Genomic DNA, 22,205 nt, shown 5'->3' with positions numbered 1-22,205 from the left:
AAGCCCTGGATCCAAGCTTCTGAAAAGTGCCGAGGTCAGATGTAATGAGATCCGATATTCCAAATGTTTAACTGGATGAAAACAAAACAACATGGTTGTAGCATTGTGGTATATTCCTAACCTTTGTTTCAGTGACTTCTGAACATCTGTCTTTATGGTATTATTAATCATCTTTGATTATCCCTAAAGAAAGATAACTTTGAGAAGTAATCCATGTGTCTTCTGAATGTAGTTTCTGAGATGATATTCATATGCTGAATTATCTGTTTTTGTTTCAGCAAGGAATTTCATTTTTTATTCGCAGGTCTTCTTAATGTGACATATTTACTGATCCATGGTTTATTCTCCCCCTCCTTATTTTAGCGGAATGAAACGCCAAACCTCAATGAGGCCCAAGTACAGGCTTTGGCTTTAAGCAGGCTGGCAAGTCAAGAACTTGAACTCAAGCGCAGAGAAGCAATATACAGTGATGTCTTGACAAAGCAGCAGATGGTAAGTTTACATTTATTTGAAGTTTATCTTCCATAATTTTTTTTTTTTTAATAAACATCACTCTTCTACTTGACACCGTTTGAGAATCTAGGCACTGGAAGTTATCTGTTCATATATAGCCATAGGTAGATAGCTGCACATTATACAACAGTGGTCTCTCGTTTCTGCTCCAGCAGTATAGTTCCTTCATTGATCAGCTTAGTACTTTTAACTTTTCACTTTATTTTTTGTACTAAACTTCAATAATGCCATTTGTGTTTTTATTATTTGTAATGAAATTGACGTGCATGTTTATCCAGACTTGTTTTATTACAGTATTCTTAAAGTTAACATTGATATTGTATATCTGATAAACAGTAAAAACATTTCTAGATATCTTCATTCCTGTGACACAGTTGCAGCTATGTTGCAGAGTTTATAAGTTTAGGTAATTTTCACTTTTTTAATTAACTGCAGGTTGAGTAACATTGCTGCTCTTTCTTTTCATCTTAAGGTGTGTCTAGAAATAAAGGGTCTTGTCTATTTTGTTGGTTTCAATTTCTAATCAGAATTCAAACAAATGTAATAAAATAGCTATGCAGATCTCAGAACTGTAATTGGAGCCTGAATCACAGCAGCAGTGATAACACCGAAAAGTGGCATTCTCAGGTCAGATTTAGTGACAGAAAAATCATTATGATCTGAAATTTGGGAAAGTGACAGCCTTGTTAGCATGTCTTTTACATTACAAGAGCAAAACATTATGTACCTTTCAGGGCTGTTGCCCTCTAATCTTGCACTGCACAGCATCCAGCATGGAAGAGCACCATGGAATAGTAACAACTTTATGAACTCTGAAACACAGTTTGCAGTGACACATGGCAAAGGCAGTTAGAAGTGTCTAACTGTTTTTAATACTGTTAGTTACTCAGAGGTCCACTTAGCCTCTTGGCTTTTATACATGTGACAGCACTTGAGCATTTTGCTGCTTTCAAAGCCGTAAAACACTTCATTGTCCTACACTTTTTACAACCCCCCCCCCCCCGCAGCTGTATGAAGAAAAAGAAAAAAACACAACTTGCACAATAAAGTATTTTTTTAAATTAAAAAAACTGTCTGACTTGCTATAAAAACAAGTCTGACTGACTCGTAAAGTCCCGAAACTCGAACTGCGCGTGCTCGTTGAGTTCCGGGGTTTTTTTTTTTTCTGTAAGCTTGGACTGTCTGACTGCTGTAAAGGCAGTCCGGACTATGGAGAGTTCTGCATCAGTGTGTGATGCCCAAAAGTCTGTGTGGGAACCGCACAGTAAAATGGAAGGGGGGCGGACTGCCACGTCTGCAGTCATTTACGTGCTGTGAATGGCAGGATGACTACTGATTAGTTCTCGCTCTCTTTCTAAAAAAGAGAGTAAGAAACAATCAGTATTAGCAGGCAGCTCAGGACAGGTACTTTTGCTTACTTGCAGTTACCGTACGGTACGCGGGTGCCAGTGCTGCCTTTGCTAATTTTTTCATTTGGATTATCTATCTCATCTCTGACTTTCTTTGGGTGCTCGCTTGCTACGGGGAGGAAAGATGTCTGGATTCCATCCTGAGTGAGTCCTTAACTAGCAGCCAGCTACTTAAAAAAAAAAGCCTTCTGGTCAGAAACGGGCAGTCTCAGTCAAACTCATACTCAATCACTCATTTTTTTGAGGTAAGTGTGTACTGTATCTGTCTGTACTTATGTTTGCGACAAAGGGCAAAGAGTTTAATAATGAGGGGCAAATGTCAGGAAGGTCTGGACACATTTTATTTATTGGCATAGAAAATGTGCTGTAATTCAATGGTCTGCATGCATTTTCTGAAGAATATTAGCACTGCTTAATGATCGCATCTGCACCATTTTGCTGCTACAGCAAACTTCCTGAGGCAATGGATTATGTTCTGGCAAAAATCGGGGGCAGTAAAGATTTATGGTATAACTTACAAGTCAAGGGTAAATACAACAGAAATGAACCGGTTTGGTGCTTTAGTGAAATTCAAGCTTACTGTGATCGTAGTGCACAATTGCACCAGTTATCAAATACTTTTAACAAGATAAACTTCTTAAATAAAGGTAGTAAAACAAATGTTTGTGCGCTTGTTAGACACAAATACGCTCCTAGTTTTTACTGATACTTAGTGAGTGTAAATAAGCTGAGATGTATGACAGAGGTATGGGCCCAGTTGTCTGTAATAATATTCCAATCATCAACTGATCAGCTTTGCTCCAGGGTACGTACTGACCATAGTGATATAACAGCAAAGAGCTTGAAGTATGCTAGATGCAAAGGTCAGCTGGGGCTACATACATGCTTAGACAGTTTCTACGTAATCATGAAAACAGGATGTGTGTCTGTCCCAGTGGGCCCTTTCCAGGAATTAGATTCATAGTTTCATATGTTTATACTGTGCTTTCCGTCATGCAGGTCATTAACCGCCTAGCCACTTCAAGCTCTACTGCTTGCTTCCTCTATTCATAAAGGTTTGAGTTAGACTGGGGTGAAGTAATGGATACTAATCCACTCTTCCAGGCTGTATTTAAAATGTGTTGACAGCTTTTTCCATTGGAAAGGGATCCTTTGAGAGAAGGTCTCTGTCCTGACAGGTTTTGTTAATATTACTGGAGCGATTTACATCATTAGGAGGGGGTATTGGTAATGCTACCTGCTTTAAGAACATGTAAAAGTCAAATTGAAATGGTTGTTTGCAGTCTTGAAAGCCAAGCAGTTGTTGTCATGTAGAAGTCTGTAGGAGATAGAGTAGAGTGACAGAACTTTTAGACATTCTGTGTAGCATAGTGAGCTCACACCTGAGATTTTCTTGGTGAGGAAGTACTGTGTTTTTTTCTTCTGCTTCTGAAACATACCAAAATAGGGCCTTAATGTTAAGTGACATAAGAGAAATCATTAAAGACTAAAGTTAGAAAGTAATGACAGACATTGGAGTTTCAGACTTCATATACCCTTCAGAAAATTCATGCTAATGCAAAACCTGTTATTCTATCAACTTTCTACGGTTCACCAAATGAGGCAAATCAGTGAACCCCAACAATCACCAAACAAACAAGAAAAAATGGTTCACGGATAAAATAAGTGTTACGTCCCAACAGTGGTGAATCAGCCAAATTACTTTATTCAAGGTCGAGTGCTTTCATCTACGGATCATAGATTTCATCAGAACAAATGCCCGTGTCATACAACTGATTTAAATACTTTCAGTCATCCAATCAAATTCAATACCGCATTAATAAATGAATTAAACCACATTATTACATAATAAACACTAGCTTCTAAAATATATCCGACTCATAAATTACACTAAATACTAACTTCATAAATATAGCTAAACAAATATCTGTTGCTAAAAAGAATACATAATACATGTAATGCTACTACGCTATTTTATGTAATATTTATATGGCTAAAGATGTCAGTGCTACAAATTTCTAGTGGAAGAGTATCATAAGTGAATATATGTATTAAAAATTGATTCTATTAAAATATTAATTCTATTAAAATATACATAATATATAACATATAAATGAATAGATAATGTGTTCTGTAAACATTCCTAACCCATAGTAAGAAAACTATATACATCGATATGAAAATTCTATTAGGTAGTTATACTTGTAATAAAGGTTTAGTGGGGATACATTTGTTTAATTCTGGGGGGTTGGCTGCATTTAATAAAATTTGCCACCTAACTTCTTTCTCCCCCAGTTTAGCCTTAATGTTTCCCCCTCTTAAGCTGGTCAAAACTGAATCTAGAATGGCAAACCTGAAGGAGTCACAACTATTACTAGATTCCAAACGCCTATATAAGGCATTGTTCGTATCCTTCTTTTTTATACAGTATAAATGGTCATATATTCGGTTCCTAAGCCTTCTGCCAGTTTTTCCCACATAGACACTTGGTACATTTCCATAAATATTTAACATGCTGGGTTTGACAATTCCCCTTCTTGAATCTTATTCTAGTTTTATTGGAATTTCCCAATGTGATAGTTTTTTCCTCCATAATAGTGTAACATTGATTACAATGTCCACATCTACAAGTACCTTCCGTCATGTCCTTAGATTTGTTACCTCTATATGTTGTCCTTGATTCTATCATTCTTTTTAAGTTGGCTCCTGTCTTGTATACAAAACAAGGTACATCTCCTAACTTATAAACGGAGAATCACCACACACTTCGAAGGAATAACCTCAATAAGGTCCAAGACGCTGTTTAATGTCCAAGCACAAATACAAGTTCCAACACTTTAACGCTGACACACTGCAAAAACACGTTTTAAGATGTTTCCTCAGAAATGCAAACACATGCTTGTGATCAACAGCTGTTTATATATACACACCCATTAAATTTAATCATCTAATCAGCTTAATTAACCAATAAACCTGCAGGCTTAGAGGTATACACAAGTAGGTATTAAACTTTTTGTTCCTCATAGGAAACAACAGACTATGAAATGTTTTTGTAGTAATACTATACATACATACAAACATGACTACACATTCAGTTGACATCAACAATTTAAAAATCAAGAAATAAAAACTCCTTTCAGGATTTCATTAAAACTTGTTAAAAAGCTGAGAACAAATATATTGTATACAAAAAATCCATAGAATGTGTACTATAGCACCATCTCGTGGACAAAATAAATAGTTCCAATAGGGATAAAATTGAACTAACAAAAGTTTGTCTAGTATCATGAACTACAGAGGTATTGTGGTTAGAGTTGTTTAACTGAAACTCATAATTAAATGTAGTTACCTTAGTAACTTTAGTGTAATATATCTATATTCAATGATGTGACCCCAAAACTTAAAGTAATAAGTAGAAAATAGAGTATAGTGTGGTGGGTGAATAAACCCACTATAACTTGGCAGATCTCATTTTCAGTACTGGCCCTAAAGAAATCATATCATTAAGTCCCGGTGTTCTATTGGCTTCCAAAGTGAGTTGCCAGTACAATTCCCTATATTCCACTAAGGTCTCCCACATACCACCCCTAGGGTCTGGTGGTACTACTTCTAATACAAAAAATGAAAAACTACTTTGTTTACAATTCAAGCCGTGTTTGTATAGTGCATTTGTCTCCTTCTTGTTTTTAATCTCATATAGATGTTCGTAAATTCTTTGTTTTAGTTGTCTTTCACTTTTACCAACATAAAATGATGGACATGCCCTGCATGTAGCTAAATAAACTATACCTTTGGTGCTGCAATTGACATAAGTGTTTAAAAGAATATTTTTGTCTCTAGATTCTAAAAAGAATGTATTGCCAGTTGTGAGGTAGGTGCAATATTTACATCTCCCACATTTATATAAACCGGTCTTTCCTCTAGTAGATTTCAATTGCTGCCCCTTATTGAAACCACTCTCAAGAAAATTTTTGATAGTTTTCCCTTTTCTGTAAGTGTGAACAAGGGGGTCATCAAAGGTGTGTTTCAAGTCAGAGAACTTAGAAAACTTGAGCCATTCTCTATTCATTACCCTCCTAACTGTACCCGATTGTCCGTCATAAGTTGTCACAAAACCTGAATTAAAATTTCTAGTATCCTTTTTGTTCCTGGATTCATTGTTAGAATCTGTATTTGTTTTCCCAAGTATAGGTGCAAACCTACCACTTCTTTCATCAGTGACTAACTTAGATGTTGCATCAATCAAGTCAGCTGGATAGCCTCTATTTAAGAAAAACCTTTTCAGTAATGCAACCTCACTAATGTATATTTCGTCATCAGAGGTCATCCTACACACCCTAACAAATTGACCTTTTAATACACTTTTCTTCTGATGTAAAGGGTGAGAACTGGTGAAGTGCAAATAGGAGTTTGAAAAGGTGTCCTTTCTATAAATGTTGGATACAAAATGGCCATTAATTTTCTTTATGTTTACATCCAAATAGAAGAGCTCAGTGTTGTCAAATATGTTAGTAAAATCCAGGAAACTAGTTGTCTGCTTCAAAAATCCAGTAAATTCTTGAAATTGAAATTCGTTTCCTAACCATAAAAAGCAAAGGTCGTCCAAGAATCTCCCATACAATGACCATAGACTATTGTATGGGGATTCAATAAGATATCTGGTTTCCCAATAAGCCATTACTATATTGGCAAAAGTAGGGGCACAGTGTGCACCCATGGCAACTCCCTTTTCTTGTTTAAAGTATTCTCCCTGGAAAAAAATAAAGTTATTTTTTAACACCAGTTCCATTAATACCAAAATAGTTCGAAACTCATTGTGAGTTATTTCTTTGTGTTCGGTCAACATCTCTTCAAACCACTCCATACCTAACTCGTGAGGTATGCTCGTAAATAAATCAACAACATCCAGCGTGCCAAAAGAAATACTTTCTTTGTATAGTTTTGGTTGTAGTCTTCTAAGGAAATCCCATGAGTCCTGAAAAATATTCACGTTGTTTAATACAAGCCCTTTTGTTTTGGTATCCACAAATTTTGCCAATGGTGCTGTAACGGAGCCTTCAGCTGATACAATAACTCTTAAAGGAGGGTCACAGAGGTCCTTATGCACTTTGGGGATACCAAATATGGAAGGAACTCTAGGTTTTTCCACATGTAGAAACTTATAAGTTTTGATATCTATAAGACCTTCTAGTAATAGATCATTCAAAGTTGTCTGGATGTTCCTGTAAGATATGTTGATTTCATTTTTAGAAATCCTAGAATATTTCTTGGTATCATTGAGTATTTCCATCATTTTTCCTTCGTATATAATTTGTTCCATCAGGACAGCACCCCCACCCTTGTCAGGCTTCATGACCCTTAGATTTACATTGTTGCTTAAATCTTTGAGAATTTGATTCTGCTGCTTAGTCAAATTTGGTTGTACAAAATCTTGTTTTAACTCAGTCCTTAATTCTTTCTCCACAATTAACTCAAAGTTTCTCAACTGGGGGTGCAAAGGTGGATTAAAAGTACTAGGCCTAACTAATTTGTCCTGTTGGTAGCTATTTGTTTTTCCTTCAAGGATAATGTCTAAATTTTTCTTTCTCAGAAACATTTTTAAATCTACTAATAGCCTGAACAAATTCTTCCTTAAATTAGGAATGAAACCAAAACCCTTTGAAAAAAGTTCAAACAAATCTTTATCTATACTAGTGTCTGAATAGTTGAAAATATTGAAGTCATTGTAAGTCCATTTATTTCCCTCCTGAATGATGCAATCAGCTAATTCCATCTCGTTTTGTTCCTTTCCATGTATCCCCACCCTGCTCGTTGGTAGTTTTTTTGGTTGTATGTAACTGGTCTCATTTCCATGATCCTCTCTGATCTTCTTAGAGGGGGGAATTCAGCATCAGCTGTTTCATGTTCATTGTAGAACACCTCATCACACTGAACTACCTCATTAGGTTCTTCACCCATTGCTGCCTTCGTGTATTAGTCCAACTTTTGGGCTTAGGGTAATGTGTCTTACTTTTATATTCCCTGGTGTCTCTATCAATCTTTCCTAACTTTCTGTTGTGTACCTCTATACATTTAGTTTCAATGTTCTTCAAAAGGTCCTGATACTTATTTTTGTTCTCATCAACCTTAAACAATAGGTCACTGGTAATAGCTTTGTTAATACATTCTATTTTGTCAAACAATTTGCTCATCTCCCCTTCATTGTTCTTAATAATGGCTGTCATAATATTGAATCCACATTGGTCAAAAGCCTTGTGCAAATCATGATAAAATTCAGTCCCCTCAACAACATTGTTGGGGTACTTACACACTCTTAAGCCCTTAGTTTCTTGGTTTTGTTTGGTTTACTTCGTTGGATATGGCCTCGGGTTCGACGCAAAAGAGTACTGAGATGGGTGAGCTCCGTAAGCTCATAGGACAACTTACTCAGCTTATTGGCTTACTCACGCCAGTGAGCCAATCAATGATTTCGCTTCTCTCTTCACGTCCTGGGTCTAACAACCAGGAAGCTGCAAAAGGTAACCAGATACGAGATACTAGGGCGGATAGTACGGACGAAAACGACGGGAATGTTTTGTTGGACAACAATACTTCTTTGAATAGTTTAGATGACTTTCCACATATTACGCTTTTGAACGGAACAGACAACAACATACCAAAGGAACAAAGGGTTACTAACAAACGCAATTCTCCTGATGCAGGAGTCGCAGTAGGAACTGCTTCAACAGGTACTGGCAGACAGTTGTCTGATATTCTTAAAACTAAATTTGCCTTTTCTAAGAAATTTTGTATCCCAGCTGTACACAGTAATTACAATAGTATGTGTGGAGACTTGGACTATTATCTTCACAAATACAAGATGTTGGACATTGATAATGCATACTTGAAACATTGTTTGGATTTAAATATTGTGCCTAAGGGCTTAAGAGTGTGTAAGTACCCCAACAATGTTGTTGAGGGGACTGAATTTTATCATGATTTGCACAAGGCTTTTGACCAATGTGGATTCAATATTATGACAGCCATTATTAAGAACAATGAAGGGGAGATGAGTAAATTGTTTGACAAAATAGAATGTATTAACAAAGCTATTACCAGTGACCTATTGTTTAAGGTTGATGAGAACAAAAATAAGTATCAGGACCTTTTGAAGAACATTGAAACTAAATGTATAGAGGTACACAACAGAAAGTTAGGAAAGATTGATAGAGACACCAGGGAATACAAAAGTAAGACACATTACCCTAAGCCCAAAAGTTGGACTAATACACGAAGGCAGCAATGGGTGGAAGAACCTAACGAGGTAGTTCAGTGTGATGAGGTGTTCTACAATGAACATGAAACAGCTGATGCTGAATTCCCCCCTCTAAGAAGATCAGAGAGGATCATGGAAATGAGACCAGTTACATACAACCAAAAAAACTACCAACGAGCAGGGTGGGGATACATGGAAAGGAACAAAACGAGATGGAATTAGCTGATTGCATCATTCAGGAGGGAAATAAATGGACTTACAATGACTTCAATATTTTCAACTATTCAGACACTAGTATAGATAAAGATTTGTTTGAACTTTTTTCAAAGGGTTTTGGTTTCATTCCTAATTTAAGGAAGAATCTGTTCAGGTTATTAGTAGATTTAAATTTAGACATTATCCTTAAAACAAATAGCTACCAACAGGACAAATTAGTTAGGCCTAGTACTTGCACCCCAGTTGAGAAACTTTGAGTTAATTGTGGAGAAAGAATTAAGGACTGAGTTAAAACAAGATTTTGTACAACCAAATTTGACTAAGCAGCAGAATCAAATTCTCAAAGATTTAAGCAACAATGTAAATCTAAGGGTCATGAAGCCTGACAATGCTGTCCTGATGGAACAAATTATATAGGAAAAATGATGGAAATACTCAATGATACCAAGAAATATTCTAGGATTTCTAAAAATGAAATCAACATATCTTACAGGAACATCCAGACAACGTTGAATGATCTATTACTAGAAGGTCTTATAGATATCAAAACTTATAAGTTTCTACATGTGGAAAAACCTAGAGTTCCTTCCATATTTGGTATCCCCAAAGTGCATAAGGACATCTGTGACCCTCCTTTAAGAGTTATTGTATCAGCTGAAGGCTCCATTGGCAAAATTTGTGGATACCAAAACAAAAGGGCTTGTATTAAACAACGTGAATATTTTTCAGGACTCATGGGATTTCCTTAGAAGACTACAACCAAAACTATACAAAGAAAGTATTTCTTTTGGCACGCTGGATGTTGTTGATTTATTTACGAGCATACCTCTCGAGTTAGGTATGGAGTGGTTTGAAGAGATGTTGACCAACACAAAGAAATAACTCACAATGAGTTTCACTATTTTGGTATTAATGGAACTGGTGTTAAAAATAACTTTATTTTTTCCAGGAGAATACTTTAAACAAGAAAAGGAGTTGCCATGGTGCACACTGCTACTTTGCCAATATAGTAATGGCTTATTGGGAAACCAGATATCTTATTGAATCCCCATACAATAGTTTATGGTCATTGTATGGGAGATTTATGGTTAGGAAACGAAATTCAATTTCAAGAATTTACTGGATTTTTGAAGCAGACAACTAGTTTCCTGGATTTTACTAACAAATTTGACAACACTGAGCTCTTCTATTTGGATGTAAACATAAAGAAAATTAATGGCCATTTTGTATCCAAAATTTATAGAAAGGACACCTTTTCAAACTCCTATTTGCACTTCACCAGTTCTCACCCTTTACATCAGAAGAAAAGTGTATTAAAAGGTCAATTTGTTAGGGTGTGTAGGATTACCTCTGATGACGAAATATACATTAGTGAGGTTGCATTACTGAAAAGGTTTTTCTTAAATAGAGGCTATCCAGCTGACTTGATTGATGCAACATCTAAGTTAGTCACTGATGAAAGAAGTGGTAGGTTTGCACCTATACTTGGGAAAACAAATACAGATTCTAACAATGAATCCAGGAACAAAAAGGATACTAGAAATTTTAATTCAGGTTTTGTGACAACTTATGACGGACAATCGGGTACAGTTAGGAGGGTAATGAATAGAGAATGGCTCAAGTTTTCTAAGTTCTCTGACTTGAAACACATCTTTGATGACCCCCTTGTTCACACTTACAGAAAAGGGAAAACTATCAAAAATTTTCTTGAGAGTGGTTTCAATAAGGGGCAGCAATTGAAATCTACTAGAGGAAAGACCGGTTTATATAAATGTGGGAGATGTAAATATTGCACCTACCTCACAACTGGCAATACATTCTTCTTAGAATATAGAGACAAAAATATACTTTTAAACACTTATGCCAATTGCAGCACCAAAGGTATAGTTTATTTAGCTACATGCAGGGCATGTCCATCATTTTATGTTGGTAAAAGTGAAAGACAACTAAAACAAAGAATTTATGAACATTTATATGAGATTAAAAACAAGAAGGAGACAAATGCACTATACAAACACGGCTTGAATTGTAAACAAAGTAGTTTTTCATTTTTTGTATTAGAAGTAGTACCACCAGACCCTAGGGGTGGTATGTGGGAGACCTTAGTGGAATATAGGGAATTGTACTGGCAACTCACTTTGGAAGCCAACAGAATACCGGGACTTAATGATATGATTTCTTTAGGGCCAGTACTGAAAATGAGATCTGCTAAGTTATAGTGGGTTTATTCACCCACCATACTTTACTCTATGTTCTACTTATTACTTTAAGTTTTGTGGTCACATTATTGAACATAGATATATTACATTAAAGTTACTAAGGTAATTATATTTAATTATGAGTTTTAGTTAAACAACTTTAACCACAACACCTCTGTAGTTATGATATTAGATAAAACTTTTGTAGTTCAATTTTATCTCTATTGGAACTATTTATTTTGTCCACAAGATGGTGCTATAGTACACATTCTATGGATTTTTTGTATACAATATATATGTTTTCAGCTTTTTAACAAGTTTTAATGAAATCCTGAAAGGAGTTTTTATTTCTTGATTTTTAAATTGTTGATGTCATTGAATGTGTAGTCATGTTTGTATGTATGTATAGTATTACTACAAAAACATTTCATAGTCTGTTGTTTCCTATGAGGAACAAAAAGTTTAATACCTACTTGTGTATACCTCTAAGCCTGCAGGTTTATTGGTTAATTAAGCTGATTAGATGATTAAATTTAATGGGTGTGTATATATAAACAGCTGTTGATCACAAGCATTTGTTTGCATTTCTGAGGAAGTAATAATGCGAAACGTGTTTTGCAGTGTGTCAAAAGTGTTGGAACTTGTATTTGTGCTTGGACATTAAACAGCGTCTTGGACCTTATTGAGGTTATTCCTTCGAAGTGTGTGGTGATTCTCCGTTTATAAGTTTTTTGTTCACTGCATTCCTTCTAGGTTTCTACATCTCCTAACTTGTTGTGTACCCCTTCATCATATGAATATATTTTAGAAGCTAGTTTTTATTATGTAATGTGGTTTAATTCATTTATTAATGAGGTATTGAATTTGATTGGATGACTGAAAGTATTTAAATCAGTTGTATGACACGGGCATTTGTTCTGATGAAATCTACGATCCGTAGATGAAAGCACTCAACCTTGAATAAAGTAATTTGGCTGATTCACCACTGTTGGGAAGTGACACTTATTTTATCCGTGAACCATGTTTTCTTGTTTGTTTGGTGATTGTTGGGGTTCACTGATTTGCCTCATTCGGTGTTTGTAGACGTGTCATGGACTCAATAGATGAATTGCCGTCCATGTTTTCACCCATTAGAAGGGATGAAGTTCAAAAACTTCATTCTGAACTGGCCATACTGAAAGGTGAGATCAAGAGGTTAATTGACTTGATGACACCGCCTACTGCACTCTTACAGAGCTTAGCGGTTACACGTACTTCACCTCGTTCTCATGCAGGAAGTACTAGCAGTGGGGGTATACCCAACGGACAGCGTGGTGATGGCGTTCCAGAAGCCGATGACAATGGAGCCTCTTATGAAAATATAGCAGTTATCGATGACGAACAGGGTATGAGGAATGAATTACCCATTGGCAACATTTCGGACGACAGTTATTTGCTGTCAGGGGCTAAACCGAAACGCAATTTCCCCAAAAAAATTTATTTAGCGACAGTTTTTAAAAAATCAGTATGACTTTCAAAACGTTAATTTTGTGAATTGTAATAATTCTAAAGAGAATAATTTGAAGCATGGAACATTGAAGGAACTTATATTCAGTTTTGGTAAAAAGCTTAACAACATAAAAGCAATACAAGTGGACAATCTTTATTTAAGAAAATGTTTGGACAGTAACATTATACCTATGGGTTTGCATTTTTTCAAACAACCCATGGGTATAGAAATGAATGATTTTAACATTAAAGAATGTAACAAGATGTTGGATAAATTTGGAATGGAATTTGTGGAATTTATTATAACATGTAATGATAGCAAATTGAGTAGGTTGTTAAAGGAAGTGGAAGAGTTAAACAAATCTATTGTGAATGATTTAATTTATACACAGTGGGAGACACTGCATAAGAAACAATTAGACTATGCTGAAATGAATAGTAAAAAAATGTTTGATAGAAAATGTAAGAAATTTTTGAGAGATTTGAAACAATATGAGAGTGATACAGCATACAAATGCGGTAAAGAAAAGGACAAACATAGCGAAACTAACAGTTACCAGAGTAGGCAGAAGGTGAGGGGAGAGAACTATGGGGTAACTGGCAGTATCAACAGCCTCAAGGTAATGGAAGGAATTTTTTAGGAACACAGCAGGAGTGGAGCAGGGACCACAGGGGAGAAACTTGGACACAGAGACATCTGGATTGGGACAATCCCACCCGGTAGACAACAAGGTTGACAGTACAATTATAGATTCACCTAGCAAACAAGAAATTATCCAGACACAGGGAGTGATACATAGTATGGGAGATTCTAAAGACAACCACAAAGCATTCTATAGCTATGTCAAGAATCTCACTGGCAACACTCAGATCTGCTCTTAGTTACAGCACAGTGGTACTAAATAAACAGACGCAACTGATATTGCCAACATCCTGGCAGATAGGTTCAGTGCTAACTTTAACCCCCTCTCACCCCCTAAAGAGCCCATCTCTGTACCGGAAGAATGCAAAGTTCCTGTAATCTCGGCTGCACAGGTAAAAACCACACTCTCCAAAGCCAAGAACACAGGATCCATGGGACCAGACAACATCCCAGGCTGCGTTCTACACGAACTACAGAACGAACTGGCACCCCACCTAAGTACCATGTTCAATCATAGCCTCACCTCAGGCTTTGTGCTCATTGAATGGCGCACAGCAACGGTTATCCCACTCCACAAGGGGGGTGCCACCACAGACCGTGGGAACTACCGCCCCATTAGCCTGACGAGCCTGGTCTGCAAGGCAATGGAACGTATCATCATGGAACTTATAAACAAAGACAGTGGTTATCTCCAAACTCTGGATCCCACCCAGTTCGGGTTTGTAAAAGGCAGATCATGTCTCCTAAACCTGATAGACTTCTTTGAAGCAGTCACCAAAGCCGTAGACAAGGGTAAGGTGGTTCACACAGCCTATCTAGATTTTGCCAAGGCTTTCGACACCATCCCCTACTCTGGAATTCTAGATAAACGCACTAAACTATGTATAAATCCCTATATCACAAGATGGGTTGCCAACTGGCTCACTGACAGAACCCACACTGTGAAAGTAGCAGACTCCAAATCAGACTTCAGACCAGTGACAAGTGGAGTACCACAGGGTTCAGTCCTGGGTCCTCTCCTGTTTGGTATCTACTTCTCTGAAGTACAGGCTAACACAGAAGGTCTTTGGCTAACGAAGTTCGCAGATGACTGCAAACTAGGAGCCATAATCGAAACTCCTAACGATGTGGACATCCTACAAAAGGGCCTCACTGAGACAGATGTCTGGTGTCAAAGCCATGGCCATGAGCTCAGTGCCAAAAAGTGCATTGTCATCCCCTTTGGTAAAAACTCTGTACCCATGAACTACAACATAGGCGGTAGTATACTTAACACCGAAAGTGTGATAAGAGACCTTGCGACACAGGTGGACAGTAATCTCTCCTTTGATAATCACATCACCGCAGTAGTCAGGAAATCCTTCTACATGGCACACCTCATCACAGAAGGTTTCTCATCCAGAAAAAAAGAGGTCATTGTTCCCCTCTGCTCATCACTCATTAGACCCATTATAGAGTACAACGCCCCTTTTGGTATGTACCTCACAAGACATCTGCAACAACTGGAAAGGCCGCAGAAATACCTCAAAAAGAGGATTACCGGCCTCAAATAGATGCCCTACGCAGACCGTCTCATAAAACTGCAGCTTTACTCCGTCGCATATCGCCTACTCAGAGGTGATCTCTGCCTAACATACAAAGCTATGTCAAACCCAGAGCTGTTGGACATGCTGCACTTAAAGAAATCCCAATCCCTCTGAGCTACACGCTCTAGGGACCTAAACCTTGTCACCACAATAAACAGAGCATGCCAGAGGGATATATTCCTGTCCCAGAGACTTTCCATACTCTGGAATAAACTACCTATCTGTATCAAACAAAGCTCCTCATTAGCACTCTTCAAAAAAAATCTTGATGATTGGATGGGAAATAAGAAATTCACACAGGGGATCACCTCTGTGGCTCTGCTCGACAGTGGCACAGGAAAATAATTTTCTTGGGTGGCAAAAGCCAGGGTACCTTTTTGGCTGGGCTTGTATAGGCCCCAGGGCCAAGAGCCTAGTACCTACCTATGAACCTATTTATAATTATACACAATATCAGGTTCAAGCTGAACACTTCAAATTGTTTGCTAGAGGTATGAAATATGTTCTCACGAGAAGGTTTAATATCGTGGACAATGTAGTCGAATTCAAATTGTATTTAAGAAAACTGAACTTGGGTATGTTCTTTCAGAATCAGAATGACAGGGCGTATAATAATGAATTGAGAAAGAAAAGTGATTTCACACCACCCATGCACAACACATTAGTGGCCTTTGAAAAAGTAGTGACAAATGAGTTGTACGAACTACAGAATAAAAGCTTACATTACAGGCACAGGAACAACTGGAGTGTTGAGGAACAAAAAGCATTATGGGATATTTGTGACGCTCACAATATTCGTATAATGACCCCTGACAAGGAAGGGGGTATAGTATTATATTATATGAATGAATATACACAGAAGGTATATGAAATCTTGAATAATACAGAGAAATATGAAATTTCCTCCATTAATCAAATTAACATAGCCCACAGAAGGATAGGACCTATATTTGGAAGAATTTTTATTAGACAATCGTATAGATGTTGATATATACAAGTTTTTGAAAATGGAACATCCAGTTTTAACTACAGTAGTTGGAATTCCCAAAATACATAAAAATGTGGAAAATCCCCCTTTTCGTCCCATAATATCAGGGAGTAAAAGTAAGAATTTCCCATTTGGAAAGGCTATAGACATATGGTTAAAACCTATATACCAAGGGATTACACATATAGTTAAAGACTCTTGGGATTTTTTAAGTAGAATTAGTATGGATTTATGGAAGGAAAATTCAGTATTTTTAACCATAGATGTCATTGATTTATTCTCTTATATACCTAAGGATGAAGGTTTCAGGAGATTTACTAACAGTTATTTCCAAACATGCACAATTGGAATGGGACAGAATTGATTTAATAATGGAGATTATGAATTTGGTATTGGACAACAATTACATCTATTTTGAAGGAGAGTACTACAAACAAACACATGGCGTAGCTATGGGGGCAGCTTGTGCCCCCATATACGCCAGTTTAGTACTGCTTGACTGGGAGGAAGAATACATCATTGGTACCCACTGGTCCGAGTCCATAGATTATGTCTGGTTTTTGGGTGACATTTTCCTTCTGTGGAACGGTCCAGTGGAACTTATCACTCCGTTTGTAGACTATTTAAACAGTGCTAACTCCTATTTAAAATTCACTTATGACCACAATTTGGACACCTATATATATATATATATATATATATATATATATATATATATATATATATATATATATATATATATATATATATATATATATATATATATATATATATATATATATATATATATATATATATATATATAGTGATGGTCAAACGAAAGGACAATGTATCAGAGCGGCATGGATGACTTCTGTATATTCTGAAATGGTAGCTGAATTCAACAATATTGGTGAAATGTTTAGGAAACGAGGATACTCTGACAATTTAATACAGGACATTTCCAGTTATGTCAAAAGAGAATGGGGGAAGAAATGTATGCCACTTTTAGGTTGTGACATAATCACCTACAACCACAATATTAAGGAGAAAGACTCTGACAAAATGAAGGGATACAACCGGGCTTGTATGTTAGAATTTAATCCTACTGTGGTTGAAGTAAAAAACATTATCCACAACTGGAATATCTTAAGGAGTGATGAAGGTGTACACAACAAGTTAGGAGATGTACCTTGTTTTGTATACAAGACAGGAGCCAAGGACAACATATAGAGGTAACAAATCTAAGGACATGATGGAAGGTACTAGTAGATGTGAACATTGTAATCAATGTTACACTATTATGGAGGAAAAAACTATCATATTAGGAAATTCCAATAAAACTCGAATAAGATTCAAGAAGGGGAATTGTCAAACCCAGCATGTTATATGTTTAGGGAAATATACCAAGTGTCCAAGTTTGTATGTGGGGAAAAACTGACAGAAGGCTTAGGAACCGAATATATGACCATTTATACTGTATAAAAAAGGAGGATAAGAACAATGCCTTATATAGGCGTTTGGAATCTAGTAGTAGTTGTGACTCCTTCAGGTTTGCCATTCTAGATTCAGTTTTGACCAGCTTAAGAGGGGGAAACATTAAGGCTAAACTGGGGGAGAAAGAAGTTAGGTGGCAAATTTTATTAAATGCAGCCCGACCCCCCCAGGATTAAACAAATGTATCCCTACTAAACCTTTATTACAAGTATAACTACCTAATAGAATTTTCACATTGATGTATATAGTTTTCTTACTATGGGTTAGGAATGTTTACAGAACACATTATCTATTCATTTGTATGTTATATATTATGTATATTTTAATAGAATTAATATTTTAATAGAATCAACTTTAATACACATATTCACTTATGATACTCTTCCACTAGAAATTTGTAGCATTGCAGCCAACCCCCCAGAATTAAACAAATGTATCCCCACTAAACCTTTATTACAAGTATAACTACCTAATAGCATTTTCATACATGTATATGTATTCTTACTATGGGTTAGAATGTTTACAGAAGACATTTGTTTATCTATATTTATAAGTTATATTTATGTAATTTATGAGTCGGTATAAATATTACATAAAAAAGCATAGTAGCATTACATGTATGTATTATTTTTTTAGCAGCAGATATTTGTTATTTATATATATATAATATAGTATTTTATTTATTTATTTAGTTATGATATGTTTTAGAAGCTAGTTTTTATTATGTAATAATGTGGTTTAATTCATTATTAATGAGGTATTGAATTTGATTGGATGACTGAAAGTATTTAAATCCAATTGTATGACACGGGCATTTGTTCTGATGAAATCTACTCCGTAGATGAAAGCACTCAACCTTGAATAATGTAATTTGACTGATTCACCACTGTTGAGACGTGACACTTATTTTATCCGTGAAACAACTTTCTAAGGTTGTAAGAGCAATATTTTAAAAAGTCTCTCTTTTTGGTCCTTTGTCCCTCTTTTATACATGGTTTTGTCCAGATTTCTTGCCCTAAGAGGTTGAGAGGTATGCTGCAAGATGTATATTGTTGAATGTGACCTAGGCTAAAATCTGCACATCGTAAGAAACCTTAAATAAATGCACACAAGCCTGAGAGATGTTTTATGCTGGCTAATGCAGCTTGAAATAGGTGTAACTGGGCTAGGTACAAATATACAGAGTGAAACTCTGTGTACTATAGACTGCAGTGTGAACGCATATGAGTGCATTGTAAGTAACTGGGCTAGGTACAAACATAGAGAATGAAACTCTGTGTACTGTAGACTGCAGTGTGAAAGCATATGTGTGCATTCTAAATAAATGTACGGCAATGTGGATTTTATTTTACTCCTTTTACCTTAGCAGAAATGTTTGTTATCTCAGTATAGTGTATGTATCTTATGTATATATATCTTTGTTAGTTGGATATTTTCTCCCCGGGCCTCACTGAAAAGGGGTTTTATTGCTCAGTCGGATTTTCCCAGTAATCAAATGCAATAAATAAATTTCCATATAGCAGCTACCTACACTATATGTTGTTGCAGCTTACTCATGTCTTGGAGAGGAATACAAATGCTAAACAGACCATGGACAGGGTACATGACAGAGCTAGGTTGGAATCTTAAAACTGTCTAAAGGAAAGGAAGGGCAAACTGCAATGTGTAGCTGACCATGCTATACTATAAGTAGGCAATATGAGACAGAGAATAGTTGGAGTTTTTTTGAGTCTGTCCATGTAGGACAAGTGTTTAAGGCCTCGGATCCTCTTTGTGAGGCTCTTCAGTTGTTTTATGTACCCTATCTTCTGCCTTCTCCTTTTGCACTGCCTTCTAAGTTCTGCAAGAAACAGCTTCTTCATCAAGGATAATTGTAAACTGTTTTATTGATGCTTAACCCTATCTGTACTGGTTAGCACTGAATATTAAGCTAGTCCCAGTAATGCTGGCATAACAAGGAATATGTGTCCATTTTAGATGTTGGACCAATTAAGTGATATCATCTTGAAAGTCATCCAGAGTAGTATTTGTATGCCAATGAGGTGAGATTAGGTTGGTTTGGACATGTGCTGAGGACGGATACTGGGTATATTGGGAAAAGGATGATAAGTATGAAGCTGCCATGTAAGAGAAAAAGAGGAAGGCCTAAGATACGGTTTATGGATGTGGTGAGAGAGGACATGCAGGTGGTTGGTGTGACAGTGAAAGATGCAGAGGACAGGAAGAAATGGAAACAGATGATCCGCTGTAGCAACCCCTAACGGGCACAGCCGAAAGAGAAGACTGCAAGCACTTATTTGGAACCAGGTGGTGTCACGTGAATAGTGTTTGCTTGGGAAACTTTTAAACTGTCCCTTTTGAGCCTCCATATAAAAGGGGGGGGATGAAATCCAGTATGGCCTGATGTGTTCCAGACCACAACTTCTCATCAGGTGCAGAAACGGAGTACAAAGTACTGTTTGCAGCATATCGCAGAGGTAAGTTTTCAAACCAACCTGTATATAAGTGTAACAATGTGTGCTGTGTAGAGCTTTCAGCATGTGCCATAGTGACTGAACATTTGTTTCATGTAAATTAGTAAGCATGTCCAGCATTGATCCCACTGCAACATAGCTCCACCCCTTTAGTTGGCCACACCCATTTCCATTGGTCCCACCCATTCAGCTGTCTGCTGCAGCCCCCCTTTGATTTGAAGTCACCAGCCACCACTGGAATTCTCAGATCGTAAGTACTTGTCATGAATTCTAAATGTGGATGTCAAGATTTACATTTCAATTTTTGCTTCTCTTCACTTTCCACGTGAATTTTTCTTGACTTCCATGCATCCAACACACAAGTCTGTTATGAACAGAAACCCAGTCATAATTTGATATACAACTACTACTATTATTAGAAATGATTTGTGGTATTGTAGCAATAAAGTGCTAGATGATTAGACAGTGGTGTGTAACAATTTTAGTGCAGTGAGGTTAAAACATTTTTGGCTTTACCTTGTGTTTTGATTCTCTCTCCTGAAATGGTTATGATGCACTGTAGCACATCCCTTTTTTACACATTATTGCTTAACTAAGTATGGTTTATCAAAATAATGATGTTTAATGGTTTCTTATCTTATTTCAAATGAAATCCATTTAACTTCTTTAATCAGTGCCATTTTAACTTCTGTAATCAGTGTAATAGCAAATCTATAGAAAAGTCATGACTCTTGAGATACAGTTCTTATAAGCCATCCAAGTTGTGAACAAGTGTACTGAATGTGTTTTTATGTTGTTGTGTGTTCCCTTTTTCCAAAAAAGAAATTAGAAATATGACTTTGGAAGCCTTCTGCAGTGGGCAGTTGGTGATGCTTGGGGTTTTCTCTCTGATAATCTTTAGCTTAGCACATTTCTGTTTTTTCGCTGTTCTACAGACACACGCGTCCTGCTAGAGTTTATTTTAAAACAGATAAAACGATACAACTAATATAGTATATATAGTATACATAGCTACTTGTGAACAGTGTTTCTAATCTACCAGAATTAAATAAATTTATTACATGTACTCCAAAGTTTGCTCAAGTAAATTATGTTACAAAGATTTCTGCCATAAATCACAGAATCAGTGTGAATTAAATAGAAAGGGCACTTTCCCATGCTTAAATTGTTCAGTATGCAATGTTGTTTGTAAAAATAATACATTTATACATCCCATTACACAAAAATCCTTTTCTTTTACTTGTACAGCCACTTGTTTTACAACTAATATAGTATACTTAGCTACTTGTGAACTGTGTTCTAGCTTCTATGTTGGTAAATCAACCAGAAAACTACATGAACGTATTATAGAACATAAGTCTGACACTAAAAGATGTATCTTAACAAATGCAATAGCAAAACATGTTATGGAGTTAGATAATACACAATTTTGTATTCAGAGTCATGGACATATGTTTGACAAATATAAGGGGAGGAGATAAAACTAATGACCTAGAACTTAAGGAATATAATTGGATAGTTAAATTGCAAGCTGATAGATTTCCTGGTTTAAAATCTACAATATATATTAAACCTGTTTTAAAATGCAAAAAGCTATGTTTGAAAAAATAGTGTGTATGTAAAGAAATAACATGCATATCAAGTTATAACATGTATTATTTTGCATCAGCTCTTTAAACAAATTGTGTTCTTAATTGAATTTATTATCCGGTTGGGTGCCTCAATCATTATGTCTTTTGGATTTGAATTAAATAAGGATGTGTTTAGTAGTTTTGTATCACACCGAAGAAGTAATCCGAAAGCTTTGTGGTTCGTAATTTTGCTGCTACTTATCGTTTTATCTGTTTTAAAATAAAGTATTTGGACGTAACTGAGCCATTTTATTTTGCTTGTATTGAACCAGATACCATACTCATGGAAGACTTTTTCCTTTTATAAACTGCAAATCCTACACAACAC

The 22,205-nt window shown here is 36.2% G+C and overlaps 1 protein-coding gene across 1 annotated transcript in view; it reads left to right on the top strand.

Moving 5' to 3' along the window:
• Positions 1-22,205, top strand: part of ATRX (ATRX chromatin remodeler) — a 3,779,564-nt gene that overhangs the window by 3,665,177 nt on the left and 92,182 nt on the right. The window contains exon 34 of the mRNA XM_044057254.1: positions 364-492. Coding sequence (XP_043913189.1) covers positions 364-492 — 129 coding nt within the window. The remainder of the gene's footprint in view (positions 1-363; positions 493-22,205) is intronic.

This window comes from Protopterus annectens, chromosome 15.part0 (genome assembly GCF_019279795.1).
Source record: "Protopterus annectens isolate FY-2018-M chromosome 15.part0, PAN1.0, whole genome shotgun sequence".
NCBI lineage: Eukaryota > Metazoa > Chordata > Ceratodontiformes > Protopteridae > Protopterus > Protopterus annectens.
The sequence above is the reverse complement of the archived record's forward strand: the minus strand, read 5'-3'. Positions and strand labels throughout refer to the sequence as shown.